At 33.4% G+C, this 16,928-nt stretch overlaps 2 protein-coding genes across 2 annotated transcripts; one reads left to right on the top strand and one right to left on the bottom strand.

The window, feature by feature from the left end:
* Positions 1-1,919: 1,919 nt before the first annotated feature.
* LOC134263200 (ran-specific GTPase-activating protein-like) lies at positions 1,920-7,406 on the bottom strand. The gene is made up of 6 exons (XM_062745507.1): positions 7,263-7,406; positions 5,456-5,559; positions 4,025-4,182; positions 3,645-3,773; positions 3,481-3,546; positions 1,920-3,227 (listed from the first exon to the last, which is right to left on the bottom strand). The coding sequence occupies exons 1-6, from the start codon at positions 7,275-7,277 to the stop codon at positions 3,004-3,006; spliced, it is 696 nt and encodes a 231-aa protein (XP_062601491.1). The 5' UTR covers positions 7,278-7,406; the 3' UTR covers positions 1,920-3,003.
* A 90-nt stretch (positions 7,407-7,496) lies between these two features.
* LOC134263199 (all-trans-retinol 13,14-reductase-like) lies at positions 7,497-15,171 on the top strand. Its single transcript, XM_062745506.1, has 12 exons — positions 7,497-7,863; positions 8,323-8,505; positions 8,775-8,884; positions 9,073-9,210; positions 9,646-9,850; positions 10,698-10,895; positions 12,300-12,419; positions 12,806-12,926; positions 13,199-13,329; positions 13,657-13,823; positions 14,293-14,452; positions 14,733-15,171. The coding sequence occupies exons 1-12, from the start codon at positions 7,641-7,643 to the stop codon at positions 14,882-14,884; spliced, it is 1,908 nt and encodes a 635-aa protein (XP_062601490.1). The 5' UTR covers positions 7,497-7,640; the 3' UTR covers positions 14,885-15,171.
* The last annotated feature ends 1,757 nt before the right edge of the window (positions 15,172-16,928 follow it).

Raw genomic sequence — 16,928 nt, 5'->3', positions numbered from 1 at the left:
ACACTGATGGCTCAAACTGAACATCTGATACTTTTGTAATGGGACAGGAGAAAATGTAGCGAAACTCCAGTCAGGAGCTCTACCAAGTGAGCTATCTGGCCACCCGCGATGGAACTGACCACCATCCATAAGATACTATAGAATAAATTTGCTACAAAACTTGATGCTCTCCACTCATCTGGAAAATGTATAGGTTCCAGTATCTATAATCTATACTAGATTAATTGCATTCCTAGATTGATTGGTTTAGCTGTGAATTATAGTTATTTGAGAAAGAGGTCTGCTCCAAACTTTAACCTGCTTCAGAAGCTTTAAATTGCTTCCAAAGCAATTGTGCTATTCTTAGGCTGAAAAGCCAACATCTGAAACCTGATTGTAGAATGAAATATAATTACAAATGCAACTTTATGCCAATCTTAAATATTTGCAGTTGCCAACCTACTGTTAATCTATATATTTTCATGAGGGTCAAAATTTTATTGTTTGAGAAAAAAAGACAGATTTGGGAGGATTCAATTTTCTGGCTGAAGAATTGCTGAGTTAATTGTGGTAGCTGCAGAACTGTAGCTATCGAAAAAAAATATTTTGACAGACCAGAGAGCTACAGTGCCACCCACTGAAAAAACTGTATATCTATTGCACACAAAAAAGTGCGCCATTTCTTGATTTATTTTTCCATGTTTTTAAACTTTCATCTCAAAAATATTACTAAGCTTGTGTTCCTAACATTTTCTTTCAAGGTTTCCACAACAAAACATTCCTAATAATTGTTGTTAATAGCCCTCCTGGCCCTGAAATTGAGGTCATTGAAAATTTTGTCTATTTATACTGCCATTTTGGTTTGCAAGATAATTTGGTCCAATTGCACTCTGTGCAGATGTCAACTACGAATGTACTTGATAAAGGAGTCAGGAATTTTTTTTTAAATCTATCTTTTTCGTGATTTAGATATAAAGAATATTTGGAAGAATTGATCCAGAACTAAGCGCAACTTTTTGTGCACAATAAATATACAGTGTTTACAATGGGTGGCACTGTAGCTCTCCGGTCTGTCAATATATTTTTTCAGATAGTTACAGTTCTTCAGCTAGTCTCCAAGTCACTTGAAAATTGACCTTTATTTTTTGTTAAAACATTGATATTTAGTTAACTATAAGGACTAGGATCCTCAAATCTAGTCAATTGATGCAATTTAGGACCTCCTATCATGTTGACCCAAAAGTAAGTCACAGTGACCTACTTTTGGAATTTTTGGTCTTTATTCGAATATTTTTTTTTTGAGATACTCAGTGGCATAAAATCATAACTTTGCCTAATGATGTTACCAAGCTTAAGATTGAGATCATCATGTTTTCCCAAAAAGTAAGTCACTGTGACCTATTTTGGAATGTCATCGCTATATCTGAATATTTAATATAATAAGGTGCTTGGAATCATTATTGTCAGTTGACATCTTTAGATGAATAGTTCTTAGAGTATGTTAACCAAATGATAGAATGACCTACTTCTGGAATATCAAGGCGTTATCTAAATATACACTAAGAGGATTCAAATGGAAGTAATAGGATGGAAGTTTATCAGAGAGATCCAAAGCCCTTGGGACTCTTGGTCTTCTTTTAACATAATTATTAGCAAGTATCTTGAATCTTCAGATATCTTGGAAATTTTTCTACACTCTCACCTAGTTCAAGTCAATGAGGTTTAACTGAACCTTTTTTAAATAGGACGCTAGAGAATTACATTGGCTCCCCCCTCCTTTATTGATGTGAGCTAAACCATTAATGACCTTTTCATTTCATTATGCTTTTAATTAACTTCATCCATGTAAATACCTCCCCTATCAACACCTCTACTGGACAAAATATATGTATATCTGTTTTATACTTAAATGCAATAAATAATAAAAGTTACTTCTAAACACATTTCTTTTCATATTTTATTCATCTCAAACAAATATCGATGAAGTTACAGATAATTTTAACAACAATTCACTTAACAACAAGTTTATACACCAGTATAAATTTTCTGTTGTGTCAAATACTGGACACAAATATAATGTAGATGCTGTAGTTACGAACAGATTCAATTAAACAGCTGATTGGAAGTCTAAAAACTTAAAAACGGATCATTCAAAAATACTTAATATGTATCTCTGGTGTTTGCCGTTTTGTATATGTATTACAACCCAAAACCATTAAGAGCATGAAATCTCCCAATATTTGCAACAATTAAAATCAGCTCATATATCTACATGTATAAGTATTTTTAGACAAAGTAGTGATTTTTAAATACAGCATGCTTTGGGTATTTGCATATACAAAATATACCGGTATTTTATGTCAAAACATTTAAAATAGGTGAGTGCACACTGGTTACATTCTTTTTCTGTGCTTAAATACAACTTTGAAGTTCAGTCTAATATTCTACAATGAAAGTGGTACATGTTCATAAATCTAGAACCAATAAATGAAATAAAATATGGCCTGCAATAGTATGCTGGCTTGTAAATGACAAAATATAAATCAGCTGAGATTGACATTATGCACGAGACTATGCTATGGGAAACAAAATTGACATAGGCATGTTGAAGAAAAATATAAATTTCCAAGTATCCATCTTTACTGCATTTTCCCCCAACATGGTATTCATAATAAAGAATTTTGGACAAGTTTGCAAATTAAACTGAAAAGGTAAATCCAGGTAAATACATGTAAGCACACCTACAGTATTTTCAGCTTGACTGGCAGGAAATGCAAACAGAGAAGTTTATAACACAGATAACAGATCACATTTCACGTCTTCTACACAAGATCTCTGCTTATTCTCTTTACAATTAAAACTTGTCTATTGATTATTTTCAGACATCTTTTAAATAATGAGTGTCTTATTCAACTTTAACAAGTATACTTCATGCATGTTCCCCAAATCAGAGAATCAAATCTCTACACAAAAAGTGAATAGAGAGTTCCTAACGTCCCTGTTCATCACCTAGATGCGACACCCTTAACTCTGTGCATCTTTTGGCTTGTTAGAATCACTGGGTTTGTCTTTGGCTCCTTCCTCTTCTTTAGCCGTTTTACTCTCTGAGCTATCTGCTCCTTTAACTGTTAAGTCTTCCAGCTTCTCTGTCAGTGAGCTAGTCTCTTTGTCATCATCAGTTTTATTTGTATCACCACCTCCTTGACTCACTCTCTCAGACTTTTGTTCATCTGTTTCCGACACTCCATCTATGTTATGAAAAGGTAGTAATTAAAATATTACCCCTTGTTTTTGCAATACATGTTCCTTAATTTTAAGAAATAAGCATGGGACTAAAAAGTGTAGGTTTTACATGATATACTCTGAGAACATGCTACAGATGTTTAAGAGGTAGCATTAACATTTAACATCCCCATACTTTTGCAAAAGCAGGCAACAACACATCATAAAGTACCGGTATACATATTCAAGTGATGAAACAGGTACTATTTGAAAACTTACTTGTAATTTTTGTTTTTTCATTCTCTTTGCCAGCCTCTTCAAACTTTTCTTTGAACTTCAATGCATCTTCATGTACAAACAGAAAGAAAGAAACATTAAGTACATGTAATGTGCAGCAATTGATAAATACAACGTTTACTTAATGTCATCCAATTTTTTCTTACTTTCTGAATTGGCAAACCGGATTGCTAACAACTCTTGCTTAGCTTCTTCATCAGCAAAATCTGAGGGGACTGGCCACACCCAAGCCCTGTCACTGCCGGCATTGGGCTTCAACTCCATCTGTGTTGTCACTACACAAATACAATATACATGTAAAAGAAATTTTATCTTTTTCCCGATAAATCAACCAAAGAGTCTACATTGTAAAATTGAAATTAAAAATACTCTCATGCCATTCAAACACATAAAATTATATGCGAGTTTAGTTTCCTTATTCTTTATATCATAATGTAAATTCATACGTACATGCAGATTTTATCATTAACCAATCACTACAATATGTATGATACAATCATCATTAATCTTCAGATTGTCTTCTTACCAAAATGATTGGCACAGACTTTGTGTGTTTTATCTCTCCTCATGAGTAGTCGTATTAACCCTGTGACTTTGTGTTTCAGAAGTTTCACATCTCCCGTGCCTCTCTCCTTCCATTCTGGGGGTTCTGCCTCATTGTCAAACCTAAATAGCTTAGCTCGCCTACAAAAGTATCATCTCATTATGCTTAAAAAATGAAGCATTTAATAAAAAAAAATATTTCAAACAGACTTCAATAGCTTTGGATGAAATAGTTGAGGAATACCTATAGAAACCTATGCCAATGTGGTTTACTGAGCCGGCACATTTTGTGACTTTTTAAGGTCTCATACAAATCCCCATGACCATGATGACTCTCATTTACTTATGATGAATTCTACACTACATCTAATGGCCAAAATCTGGCTATATCATGTATATTTCCATGAAAAAACTTCATCTCCATTCATCTTTTGATAATTTTTTAAATTTGAACCCTGAACAGATCAATAAGAAACTAGAGGGGAAAATAATTAAAGCAATTCAAAAAGTTTTACGCTAATTGATTGAATGAGAAATTAATGTCAACAATAAGAATTACAATCAAGTTTTCAAGTGGTAAAGTAGGTACAAAATTAGACTGAACTAGCTAAGAAAAATTTCCTTATTCCATTGCCAGTAGCTCTTTCTTGCTAATTAGCACACACAAATACTCTTTGTGCTTTACTTGATAATAGCTTTACTTCAATAATCAATATTAATTATACATCAAGTATGTATTTCACATACAAAACTAAGAATTTGGGTTTGCTAGTCTCTTATCATTTTTCCCATCATTGGAAACCCACGGGTAATCTCGTCTTTACTTATCACCCGTGGGCAAACTACCTGAAATATCGCCGTAAAATATGCTAATATGTTGTTTTTTGTTAACCAATCAGAGAGTTGGAACTCTTCAATTTTGAAAAATATGTTTATTACTTTGCTATTTATGGTAAATATTTTGACGCTCGTTAAAACGTGCGAATTTTGATTTAAAACAATGAAAGTCAATTCGTACAGGTCACTGACATTAATATCCGTCAGATATTATGAAGGAGGACCTCTTTCTAACTGCAAAATGTACCGGTGAGTGGATTTATTAGCTGTGTTAACTACGCAATGAGTTTTTCATGTTTTTGGCAATGCCGAACATGCATACGTAACGTGAACTGTGATTCGTTGTTTCGCATCGCGACTCTGTGATGCGGCCAATCAAATGACCCATGCATATTTAATTACATACGACGATTTTTCGGCGAGTTTGCCCACAGGTGATAAGTAAAGACGAGATCATCCGTGGGTTTCCGACGATGCATTTTTCCATGCCATAATTTTCTGCACAGAATTATTGTTTGAACATGTTGAACACTTTAATTACTTTTTTAAATAAATATTCTTTAAAAATTTGACATACATCTTGAATATCTCCTCTTCATCTTCCTCGAGAGATTTGACCTCAACTTCAGGAAGTCTGACAACTGGCTCAAAGTGGATTTCAGGGGACTCTACAACTTCTTCCTACAAAAGCCATTGTAAAATTTATATAATGTATTATATATGCATACATTTTAAAATGAGAGTTCTCATTAGGATTTTGCTAAGTCAAGTCCCAGGACTCAAGATTCCCGAGAAAGTCAAGTCCCAGCTCAATTTGGTGCATTCCAGAAAAATTATTTCAGTCTCATTTGAATTGAATTATTGCAGTATCCCTCCAAACAAACAGCAATAAAAATCTTTATTCTTACAGATGTTTATTTTCATGCAATCTATTAAAATATCTTAAATATAATGATACTACATCTAAGTAAGTAATTTCTGTGCAATAAAACTGGAGCCCCTGGAGACACACAATAGGGACCACCTTACCTTCTCCCATACAGTCATAGCTGATCAAATGGATCAAACTTGGATTGCAGCGGTAAGAAGCAAGAGCTTTCCTGACCTCATAAAAGTTACTGTCCAACCCGGTATGCCTAAAGCAAGTTCAATTGAATCTCATTGCAAGAATTTCTTGCATCGATCACACTTCAGTATCTGCACTTTTGTGCGAGATGTTGGCTTATTAACATTAAATAATTTGTGTCTTTTGTTTAAGAGCATCAAAGGGGCTTGCTCCTATAGTGTAAACACAGGAGTCGGCAGTTTTATCAGTAAACCAATGTAAACATCCTATGAGCTTCGTGAGCGTAGCGAGCGAAATGACAGGAATGCAACGCGTTTTTGGCGATTTCTACTCTGGCGCTTTAATTGGTCAAATTAACAAACGCATGCGACTCAATTCATGTCAGTTGATGTGTCCCACCTGATTTCTGATTCCCCCTCTTAATCGCCGTTATTGAGCCCAAAATCTAACATAAACAACATTTTGAAAAGAATCAGCCGCCATGAGGGTTTTCCCGTGACGTCACGATTCGATGTTGAACTGAGTTTGGATTCCCCTACATTTAAACATTTGAAAAAAATGTTCAATGATAGAATTATTTGTGTTTTTTAAATTTTTGAAACAGTAATATACCAAAAAATGTCTTTGAAATGAAGTTAAACTTACCTAAGTCAATGAACACATTTTGAATAAATCGTGACATCACAGGAAAACCCTCATGGCGGCTGATTCTTTTCAAAATGTTGTTTATGTCAGATTTTGGGGCCAATAATGGCGATTAAGAAGGGGAATGCACCAGAAATCAGGTGGGACACATCAACTGACATGAATTGAGTCGCACAAGTTTGTTATTTTGACCAAATAAAGCACCAGAGCAGAAATCGCCAAAAACGCATTGCATTCCTGTCGCTTCCGAGTTCGCTCGCGAAGCTCATAAGTAATGTTTACATTGGTTTATTGATAAAACTGCCGACTCCTGTGGTGTAAAGAAGCCAAATGAATTTGTTTTTCAAAAAATAATAAAATGGATTTCTACGTTTATAATTTTTTTCTTTCACTCTGGGAGCAGACCCTTGTGAGGAAATTCTTTATTTCTGCAAGTGGAATATGTCATCTCAATGTTAAACATTCAAAACATTAGCAATTAACAATAATTTCAAAACTGTTTGTTCTCTTTCTCTCTACAATTTCCATAATATACTTCTTATACATGTGAATAGCAAAATGCAGCGAGTTGATTTGAAGAACGTGTTCTATAAATGACACTGAAGCTGGGATAAAACAATGAATGAAATATCAATGTAAAATAGTCAAATGATGATTTCTACTTCATATTTACCTTTTCATCAGCCATAATTTAACAGATGACGGTAGATTTAATCATAAACTCCTTCGCGAAAAATATGCAATGAATGATGAATTGTTCAGTATTTTTCGTATTCCGACTCCGATGTTAATTAAAAGAAAAACGATATGCCCTATTCAACCACACTATCCATTTTTAAAATGATGTATCAAAAATAATGTCTTGTTCTCTGTAATCGTTAGATAATTTTTTTAAAGAAAAAAAAAGACTGAGTGAATTTGTGAAACTGCGTTGTTAACTGATCGGGTTCAATAAGCCTATATGTCAGAGGAAATCCGAAAGGTAATCAGTGCGAGCTATCACCTGTAAACACAGCAATCATACAAACGCCACAACTGCACAAGTGACAAGATGAATACAGGGGTTCTTGAGTTTGTTGGCAAGGTACTCAAATACCTTGCTGACAATCCGTATATTCTTGGTATAATTTTTCTCCTGTATGTTTTCATATTTGCAATGTCAGTTCTCTTTTCGGGACCTAAACCTGGAAGAAATCCTTTCTCTGCAAAGCATGTGAAACCAGTAGAGGAATTGGTCTCTGATCAGAAAAAACGTGATCAAATCTTAAAGCAGAGTATGTATGTTTGATAATGTGGATAGGAAAGTCTATTATTTAATTGCATTTAAAAGTGGTTAAATTTACATGTACTTCATTTGTATCAATGTATGAACAAATTATTCTGTGTTTTCAGGTTATCAAATTAATTTTTAGCAATATTGCCAAGTGTTGTATATGTATATACTCTATAGGTATAAACAGGTTATAAAATGCAAAACAGATCTGGTGCACCAAAGGCCTTTACCTGGCTATACATTAAATTGTTAATGTTCATGTCACAGTGGTTCAATCAGATTAATATGTTCTATAGTACATGTATAGATATAATTAATGTGATCAAGTCTGTTTCTTATGGAGTTGTGTAAATTCTAAATTACTTAAAAACATCTGCAAAAAAATCTTTAAAGCTTTACACAGATTCTTAAAATACATAACAAGTAGACATCTTGGATAATTATAGAAATTTTGTTTAAGGATTCAAAAGCCACAAAGTTCCTGAAAATCTGGACACGATCATCATTGGGAGTGGTATTGGAGGACTGGAGGTGGGGGTACTTCTGGCCCGCGCAGGGAAGAGAGTTCTGGTCCTGGAGCAGCATGATCAAGCGGGAGGCTGCTGTCATACCTTCATTGATAAGGGATTTGAATTTGATACAGGTAAATAATGTGTTTTTAAATTATTATAATGCTCAACCTCAGGCATAAATAAAAAATATTTATTTCCTCCTTTCTCCTTTGTTCCCATTCCAAAACAACAAGTCACCTGTACTCACAAGTTTTTGTTCCTTTTTTTTCCAGAAAAAAAATCCTTCATTTTGATAAAATAATTTTTAGGCTGAGACAAAAAAAAAAGAAAATATTTTATCCACACATCAATTAAATATAAAGCATCTGTACATTTATAAATTTTCCCCCAACTTTCTTAGGTATTCACTACATAGGAAAGATGGATCCGTCTTATGACAATAGGGTTCTGATGGATCAGCTGACAGGTGGAAAAGTGGAGTATCCACTGATGGATGAAGCCTATGATGTGGTCAGTAGTCAAACAAAGCCTTTACATTCTCTGTTGATACTAAAGAAATCCACCAAAAAAGTGAATGACTGCAACTTAAAAATATTATCACTTACCACTTCATAAATTGCTTGCTGTTCAGGGACATGTATTTGGAGGTTCTGAGTTGTATTGCTTTTCATTAATCTAAAAAATTCTGTACGTTGCAGGTTGCAATAGGAGACCCAATGACAGAAAAAGTTAGAAAATACCCCTTTGTATCAAATAAAGACAAAATCGTTGAGAATTTGAAAACTGCATTTCCAAAGGAGAAAGAGGGAATAGATAAGTTTTTCCAGCTGCTCAAGGTAATGTCAACTTTAGAATATTGCTTGCTTGCCCTCTCCTGACAAGGTCTGAAAATATTGGGTTGGTAGGTCGGTGAGAAATTTTTTACTCTTGGAAAGTTTCAATTTTAATGCTTTCTTTTTTATTCTATTTTCCAGAGTACATAAAAAATAATTTCTTCTTGGAGGTTTAAAAAGTTTTGAGTCGGACCATTTTTAGCCAGTCGGTCGGGAGAGGGCAACCAAACAAACTTTTAAAGATGGCCTAATCATCAAAATATTTTTTTTTAATGATGTATTTTTCAGATGAAGAAAATGGATCGCAATTTATTTTAAATTTAGAGCCATAAAGTTTAAGAGGATGCTTTAATTTAATTTGAGTGTAATTTTTCTTTTTCTTTTGTTTTTTGAGTTTTAGCAAAGAAGAAAGTATGGAATCGTGATTTGTATTTTCAGGAAGCAAGACATTTCTTCACTGGATGTGTGGTTCTAAAAGTTCTCCCTAAGTGGCTGGCACAGCTTTTGGTGTCTACTGGACTAATTAACATCATCTTCAAGGCTTATGGTCAGTTTGGAAAGCTCACCCTGAAAGATGTTCTAGACAGTGTCACAAATGATGAGGAACTGAAAGGGACACTGTCCTACATATTTGGAGATTATGGTAAATTATATCTTATCATTTTTTATGATCAGCTTCTGAACCATATTATATATAGTGTATGTAAAATATTTCTGTTTTCCTCTCAAGCTGAAAAAATGGAAAAGTGATACAGACACATATACTCATATTCATATGAGACTCGGTTTAATACATATATGTTTGTTACAGGTCATTGTTTGCATATAACACAAAATGAAACTTGAAAATAAATCTTTAAAAGATCCTAGACATTGTACACACACTCTCACCATCAATAATTATTTAATTTAAAGTAGTTTAATTTTTCAAAATATGATCACTTTGGCAATGTAAATAAAATGGTTTCTTGTCTTACTTTTAAAAGAATTCAGATTGACAGGTATTGTTTAATTATATCCCTTGCAACAAGTTGCATGAGGTATAATGTTTTTGACCTGTCCGTCAGTCAGTGTGTCAGTCAGGGTTAGGGTTAGTCCATCATTCCTGTGTTTTTTGTCGGCACAACTCCTCATAAACTGCTGCACACAATTTCATTAAACTTTGCATATATTTAGGACACAATGTGTAGATGTACATATTACCAGAAAATTCTGATTCCTTTAATTTTGCTGAGAATTTCTGTACTTTTCAACTTAGATTTTTGACCATATCTTGAATATGGAGATGAATAGTTTGTCAACGCAACTCCTCATAAACAACTGCACACAATTTCGTCAAACTTTGTAGAAATTTAGGACACAATGTGTATAGATGTGCATATTACCAGGAAATTCCTATTCCTTTATTTTTTTCTTGGAATTTCAGCACTTCGACTTTTGGAGGAGCATGGGTTATGTGAGCTTGCTCACTTTTTCTTTCATTATTTCAGGAGTGATCCCCTCTAAGACCCCGTTTGGTCTGCACTCTGTCATCATGGGTCACTATTTTACGGGGGCCCATTACATCAGAGGGGGGCCCAGTGAACTGGCTTTCCAGATGATTCAGGTCATTGAGGAGAGGAATGGGAGGGTGCTGGTCAATGCCCCCGTGTCCCAGATCATCATGTCTGACAAGGGAAGAGCCATAGGTAAGTTAAATAGGAGGGTAAGAATAGCTGTTTAATGTATAATTCCAATCTTCATTTTATCTATTGATTTCCTGTGTTTTGATTGGACGAGAACACGTTCCAGAAAATTTTTACACATCGATAAATTCTTTCAATCAGTACTACTTTCTTGATGACACTACTAGGTTATCGTATAAACAATGAAAGCAGTTATTTCTGGGTCTGTTCTGGCTAAATAATGAATACAAGAACTTTAAATTTAATAATAGGGCTTAAAGTAAAACAAAACTGGCAACATACTAGACTGCCTAACTGATGGACGCCGTGAAAATGTTTATGTCACTGTCCGATCACGAGTGTGAATTTTAAAAACCGCTGTCTCAACGTTCATACGCAAAAGAATAAGCTCAGTCTTGTATCGTTTTGACAAGGGATGCGGTAAAATGTACCTCAAGCTCTTGCCCTATTAGCATCAAATTCATATTTACTTTCTATATTGTTCCTCAATATTTGAATAAACAAGTGCAAATCAAAGGCGTCATCGGTCTGCAACTTTCTCTATGAGAGTTGTTGTTTATGTCAACATGGCCATGGTCAAAGACGAACTATTCTGAATAAACTCGTAATTACGATATTTGTTGACTTAAATAGCATTCCATTAGTTGTTATAAGTTTATTTATCGATTGTTTTGACAAATTGTAAGTTGAACTCTATCGAAATTCGTCTCGATTACGTTCCTTTACGGTAAAATGTATTTTCTTGGAATTTCAGATTAACGGATTGTATGGAGGCCTCAAAGAGAAATAATTTAAATATTTTTAAAAAAATTCGATATTGGAATTATAAGAATTAAACGTTCTTTTTTGAAAAATTTATCGATGTGTAAACTCTTGACATTTTACTCACAAACTTAACATAAAAGTGCTTCGCACTTTTATTTAGTTTGTGAGTAAAATGTCAAGAGTTTACACATCGATAAATTTTTCAAAAAGAACGTTTAATCCTATAGTATTTTTAAAGGCAATGTTTTGTATTAGTTGTTAATTTCGATTGCTAGAAACAGAGTTGAAGGGAGACAACTCTGCATTTTATTGCTCACTGAAAGATCTTATTGATTGCTTTGTACTTAAAGTAATTAATGTTCAAATTAGGAAGTTTAAGAATTACATATTTTATGAAAATAATAATCCAAATTAAAATAATATATGAATTTTATGTAAAAAAAAAAAAAAACGTGAATTAGTTATGTAAATTCTATATGGAACATCCAATGAATACCAAGCTAAAGAAAAAAGCGACTGTTATTAGAATGTCACAAAATGTTTTTGAATTCAATTGTACTGCAGAGTTAAAGCAAAATAATACCAGGTAATATCACTGGATTGTTAAATAAGTAAGCTTTTCATTTTTTGTTTTGAATACAGGTGTAAGACTCAGGAAGGGAGACAGTGATGTAGAGATATTTGCCAAACGTATTGTGTCTGATGCCGGAGTTTCTAATACATTCCTCCATCTCCTGCCAAAAGAAGTGGCTACAAAATCATGTAATCTATTAACAATTAGTACCTGCAATATACCGTAAAGGTAGAATTTTTAGCGAGGATTTAATTTTGGCATTATTAGCGTGCGTGTTGAGATCGCTAAAATTGAATATCGCTTAAAACTAATTGTCTTGTATTTGAAATGACTTCTCTGGTGAGCTTTTGAATATCACTAAAATTACTTCTCGCTAAAAATGAAATACCCAATTATAAGGCCAAATCGCTAAATTTGCGTCTCGCTAAAATTTCCTTTTATACAGTAATTTCTCGTGACTGATGACCTATATACATGAACTTCAATGTCCTTGGTAGGCCTTCAGTGGAAAGAAAATATTATGGAATGAGACTTTTGTATTTGATTTAATGTGATGTTACTTCTGCCTTTTCAGCAATTTATCCAATGATTAACAAGGTAGGAGAAAGTGTGTCTTTTCTGACGGTGTTTGTGGGATTGAAGGGGACCAAGGAAGAACTCGGGATCCAGGCTCATAACTGCTGGCATTTTACCAGGTATTATACCTTCCTTTAGGCATGTTATATAAATTGGATTTATATTCATGGTGATATAAACCTGCACAGCTTACAAAGTGTGCAGGCTTATATCACCATATATCACCATGCGTATGAACTGTAAATTCAAATTGATCCAGGGGCCATGATTTAAACAAATTAAATTCTTGTGTTTAAAAGTAATGAAATATCCCTCATGAAGGAGAAAAAAATTGAAGCAATAAATCATGATGATAATGATGCTGATGATTATGACATATTTTTGACTTCAGGCCAGATGTGGAGCAGATATATAATGAATACAGTGCTCTGTCGGTGGAAGATTTGCCAAACCATGACGTCCCCATGATGTTTATTTCATTCCCCTCTGCCAAGGACCCAACATGGCATGAGAGAAACCCAGGTACTTTAAAAAGTGTTCACTGAGTATATGAATTTTGCTAATACATATGTTTCCTATGATTAGGGCCTTCTACAATTAATATTTTTTCATATTTCTTTTTATGTACATGTATATTCATTGATAGAAATTAAAATAAAAAGTGATAGACATTAATTGTCTCTAAAGGCATACATATTACATGTACATCTAATTTTCAGTGATGATGACTCTCAATGACTTATAAAATTAATTATCATTTATCTGTGCAGGAAATTAAATTCCTTAGAACTTCAACAAAAAAACCCAACAAACCACTACATGAATTGTTCTTAATGAACATCATTTCAGATAAATCTACCTGTCTGATCATCACCTGGTCTCACTACAAATGGTTCAAGGACTGGGAAGACGGCCGAGTCAAACACAGAGGGGAGGATTACGAAGAAATCAAAAATGCCATTGGACGAAGGATGCTAGAGCAGTGCACTAAACTGTACCCCAAAATGGAAAATAAAGTATGTGTTTGTTTTCATTTTGTCACTCTGAATATTTGTGTTTAAAGTATTAAAAAATCTTGGAATTTTGGTGGGTGGGGTATTGTTTTAGGAAAAGAAATGTGTTTTAAAGATTTGATTTTCTGTGTCAGTGAATGTAGATTAGTTAGACATTTCAATTTTTAACGTGGCATACATAAATTTGGCACTCTCTTAGTATTAGGAGATTACTAGGCAATTTAATCTTCAAAACATATTGATGATTTTACAACATATATTAAGTACATGACAGTGTACTGATTAATATTGTACATGCTGGTACAATGTATATGATTCAGCATTATGGATAGACTTTAATTTATGGTCTTTTTTTAAACACAGTTATGAAATTGTTAGAGTTGTCTCCCTTGAAAATGTGCTTTGACACATACATGTAAATATGAACACAGACTCAAATATTCCATTTCCCCCTATTCTTTTGTGTCACCAGGTGGAGTACTTTGACGTGGGTACCCCCATCAGTAACCGGTACTACCTGGGATTCCAGCATGGAGAAATGTACGGGTTAGAACAGAACATGGTGAGATTTCTACCAGAGGCCAGCATCCAGCTCCGGCCAAAAACTGACATTCCAGGGCTCTATCTGACTGGTGGGTCTTAGTATACTCTTACATTCTAGTTTACTTTTTTAAATTATAGTTGATAAGTATTTCTCTCCTATAGAAGGATACCCCCCCCACCAGTAAGTCATTTTGTTCTTTATGTTTTTGGAGAGATACCTCTTAAATGTCAATTAATTTATATAGCTGGAGATCCAAAATAACTCCACTATATCCATGAATTCGCAATATCCGTTTCTGTACTAAACGAGTTTTATTGTATCATTTTGATCAGCATGACAGATAATGTTTCGTGATCTCCCTTTGACAGGTCAGGACGTGATGTCAGTAGGCCTGGGTGGGGCTTTGTATGGAGGACTGCTGTGTGCCTCTGCATTGTTACATCGTAATCTGTACAAGGATCTACAGGCCCTGCAGAAAGAACTGAGGAAATCTGAAGAGTCCGATAAGAAACAGAAGTGATCAGTGAGTTTGGAACAAATACACGTATAAACAATATTTTGTGCCTAAATAGATATATATGCATTGAGAATATTTTTCCAGTCCTGATATTAAAATTTTTTTTTTTTAAGTTGTCATATATTATTTGCTATTATAGATAGCAGTAAATGATTAATATAAAGAAATATTTATACATTTATTTATTTTTTGCTTTTGTGTTGTCTCCATGTATAATCTTGTAAATTTCAAATTTATGGGAAAAAAATTCCAAACCTTACTGAGATTTATTTTTATATATTTCAATTGAAGTGTCATTTTCTATTTATATATTGAAGGAAAAAAAAACAAAAAAGGATGTTTGCATGACAAGATTAACAATATCCATCATATACATGTACATGTACTTGATAAAAATTATAATTCTTTGTTTATTCTAAGATTATATAGTCATGTAACTTATACTTGTACAAGTTATATTTTGTTTTGATTATTCTTATCTACAGGGTGTTTCACAATATATGTCACACATCTAAATGGGCATAATCTGAATATCGAGCATAATACCAAAAATACCAAAGCACTAAAGTTAAGCACATTGTTCTAAAATTATTATGTTGCAAAATATCAGGAAAATTATAATAAACCAGGAAGTAACTGATGATATAATCAGTGTTGTCATAATTTCAGCTATTCTCAAAATTGCGTAAAACTTGCAGCAAAAATTTATTGTAATTTTTTATAATAAGAACTGTTTACGATATTTTATATATTTTACAGGGGGTTATGATAAAAAAAAAAATAAGTAGACCAGAAATTACTGTCTACTTTTCTTCTATTAAGAATAATTAGGGGGTTTAAATTAAATTATAATGTAAAGATGAAAGACAGTTAAACCCTGCCTCTTCTTCACCCAACCCTACCCCACCCCCAAAATATCAAGAAGAGATGAGAACAATATCAGAGTGAAGTCAATTATGGAGAAAACGGGTTGTAATAATGCCAGTAAGTGTATCAAGAGTATTTCGAAATCTTAGATTTGGGTTAAGGATGTCTGCATACAAGATTTCAACCGTTAAAGTCATATGACATTCAGAGCCGGGGTAAAAGTTTGCAAGATTGACTGAAAGGAAGAGTGAAAGAAGTGGACACCAATTAACACTTACCGGTAGTTCTGAAAGGAAATATTTATTTAAATGCAACTTTAAGTAAATATAGATATGCACTTTTAAGGTTCTAAAAAGCCAAATATAAAACAAGAAAAGTCTCAGAAATCTTGGGGAACATACAAAACAGTGATCAGAAATTTATAAACGTTAGTCTCTTAAGTTATTTAAGACAATGTTGGGAAAACACTTCGAGAATAACATTTTAGGATTTGTTGCCATAGTAACTGAGGTGGTGGATTTTGGATAGTTCTGACTAAAAAAAAATAATTTTGAATCTATGCCGATTAAAATGAGATATAAAATGTGTATGTAGCTTTTGTTGTTATTTATTTATCAGTCTTAAGATGTGTGACATATATTGTGAAACACCCTGTACATGTATTACTATTTGTATATTGTATTATATTGTTATCTTAAGGGCTCGGTATGGGCTTGGAATTTTGTATTGCAATATTTTTAACTGTATTGCCATATGTTTAATGACAGTCAGAATGCTCGAGATCTTCTGATTATTTTATTATAACCTCCATCAATAAAAAGAGTGAGTAAAAAACTGATACGATCGTACATTGTCACAAAAAAGTTCTTGTAGATTTCACAACAGTTTTGGAATGAAATGTAACCATACAGCAGCAATCTAATTAAAATCAGACTTCTTAGATCCGCACCGTATTCACTCTGCGTAAGAAGCAGAGTGAATACGGCGCGGATCTAAGAAGTCTGATTTTAATTAGATTGCATACAGCAGCAACCTTACTGTTTGGTACTGTTTGGCACAATTGAAATGATATTTAACATATTTAATTTTAAGTAAGAAATCTATCTAAAAACCCATGCAGTTTGCCAATATATATGTGTACTTCTAGAAAAACATAATTTATTGCAATACAATATATTTT

The sequence above is a fragment of the Saccostrea cucullata genome, unplaced genomic scaffold, assembly GCF_032062105.1.
Source record: "Saccostrea cucullata isolate Sc308-1 unplaced genomic scaffold, CSIRO_AGI_Scuc_v1 ctg331, whole genome shotgun sequence".
NCBI lineage: Eukaryota > Metazoa > Mollusca > Bivalvia > Ostreida > Ostreidae > Saccostrea > Saccostrea cuccullata.
Note: the sequence above shows the minus strand (reverse complement) of the source record. Positions and strands in the feature narration are given on the sequence as shown.

Excerpts from the sequence above, each read along its gene's own strand:
- LOC134263199 (XM_062745506.1), top strand. The coding sequence starts at position 7,641 with ATGAATACAGGGGTTCTTGAGTTTGTTGGCAAGGTACTCAAATACCTT. Across the intron at positions 8,506-8,774 it reads GGGATTTGAATTTGATACAG|GTATTCACTACATAGGAAAG; the intron begins GTAAATAATGTG and ends CAACTTTCTTAG. Across the intron at positions 13,330-13,656 it reads ATGGCATGAGAGAAACCCAG|ATAAATCTACCTGTCTGATC; the intron begins GTACTTTAAAAA and ends ACATCATTTCAG.
- LOC134263200 (XM_062745507.1), bottom strand. Across the intron at positions 4,183-5,455 it reads GAAGAGGAGATATTCAAGAT|GCGAGCTAAGCTATTTAGGT; the intron begins GTATGTCAAATT and ends ATACTTTTGTAG. Across the intron at positions 3,547-3,644 it reads CCGGTTTGCCAATTCAGAAA|ATGCATTGAAGTTCAAAGAA; the intron begins GTAAGAAAAAAT and ends TTGTACATGAAG.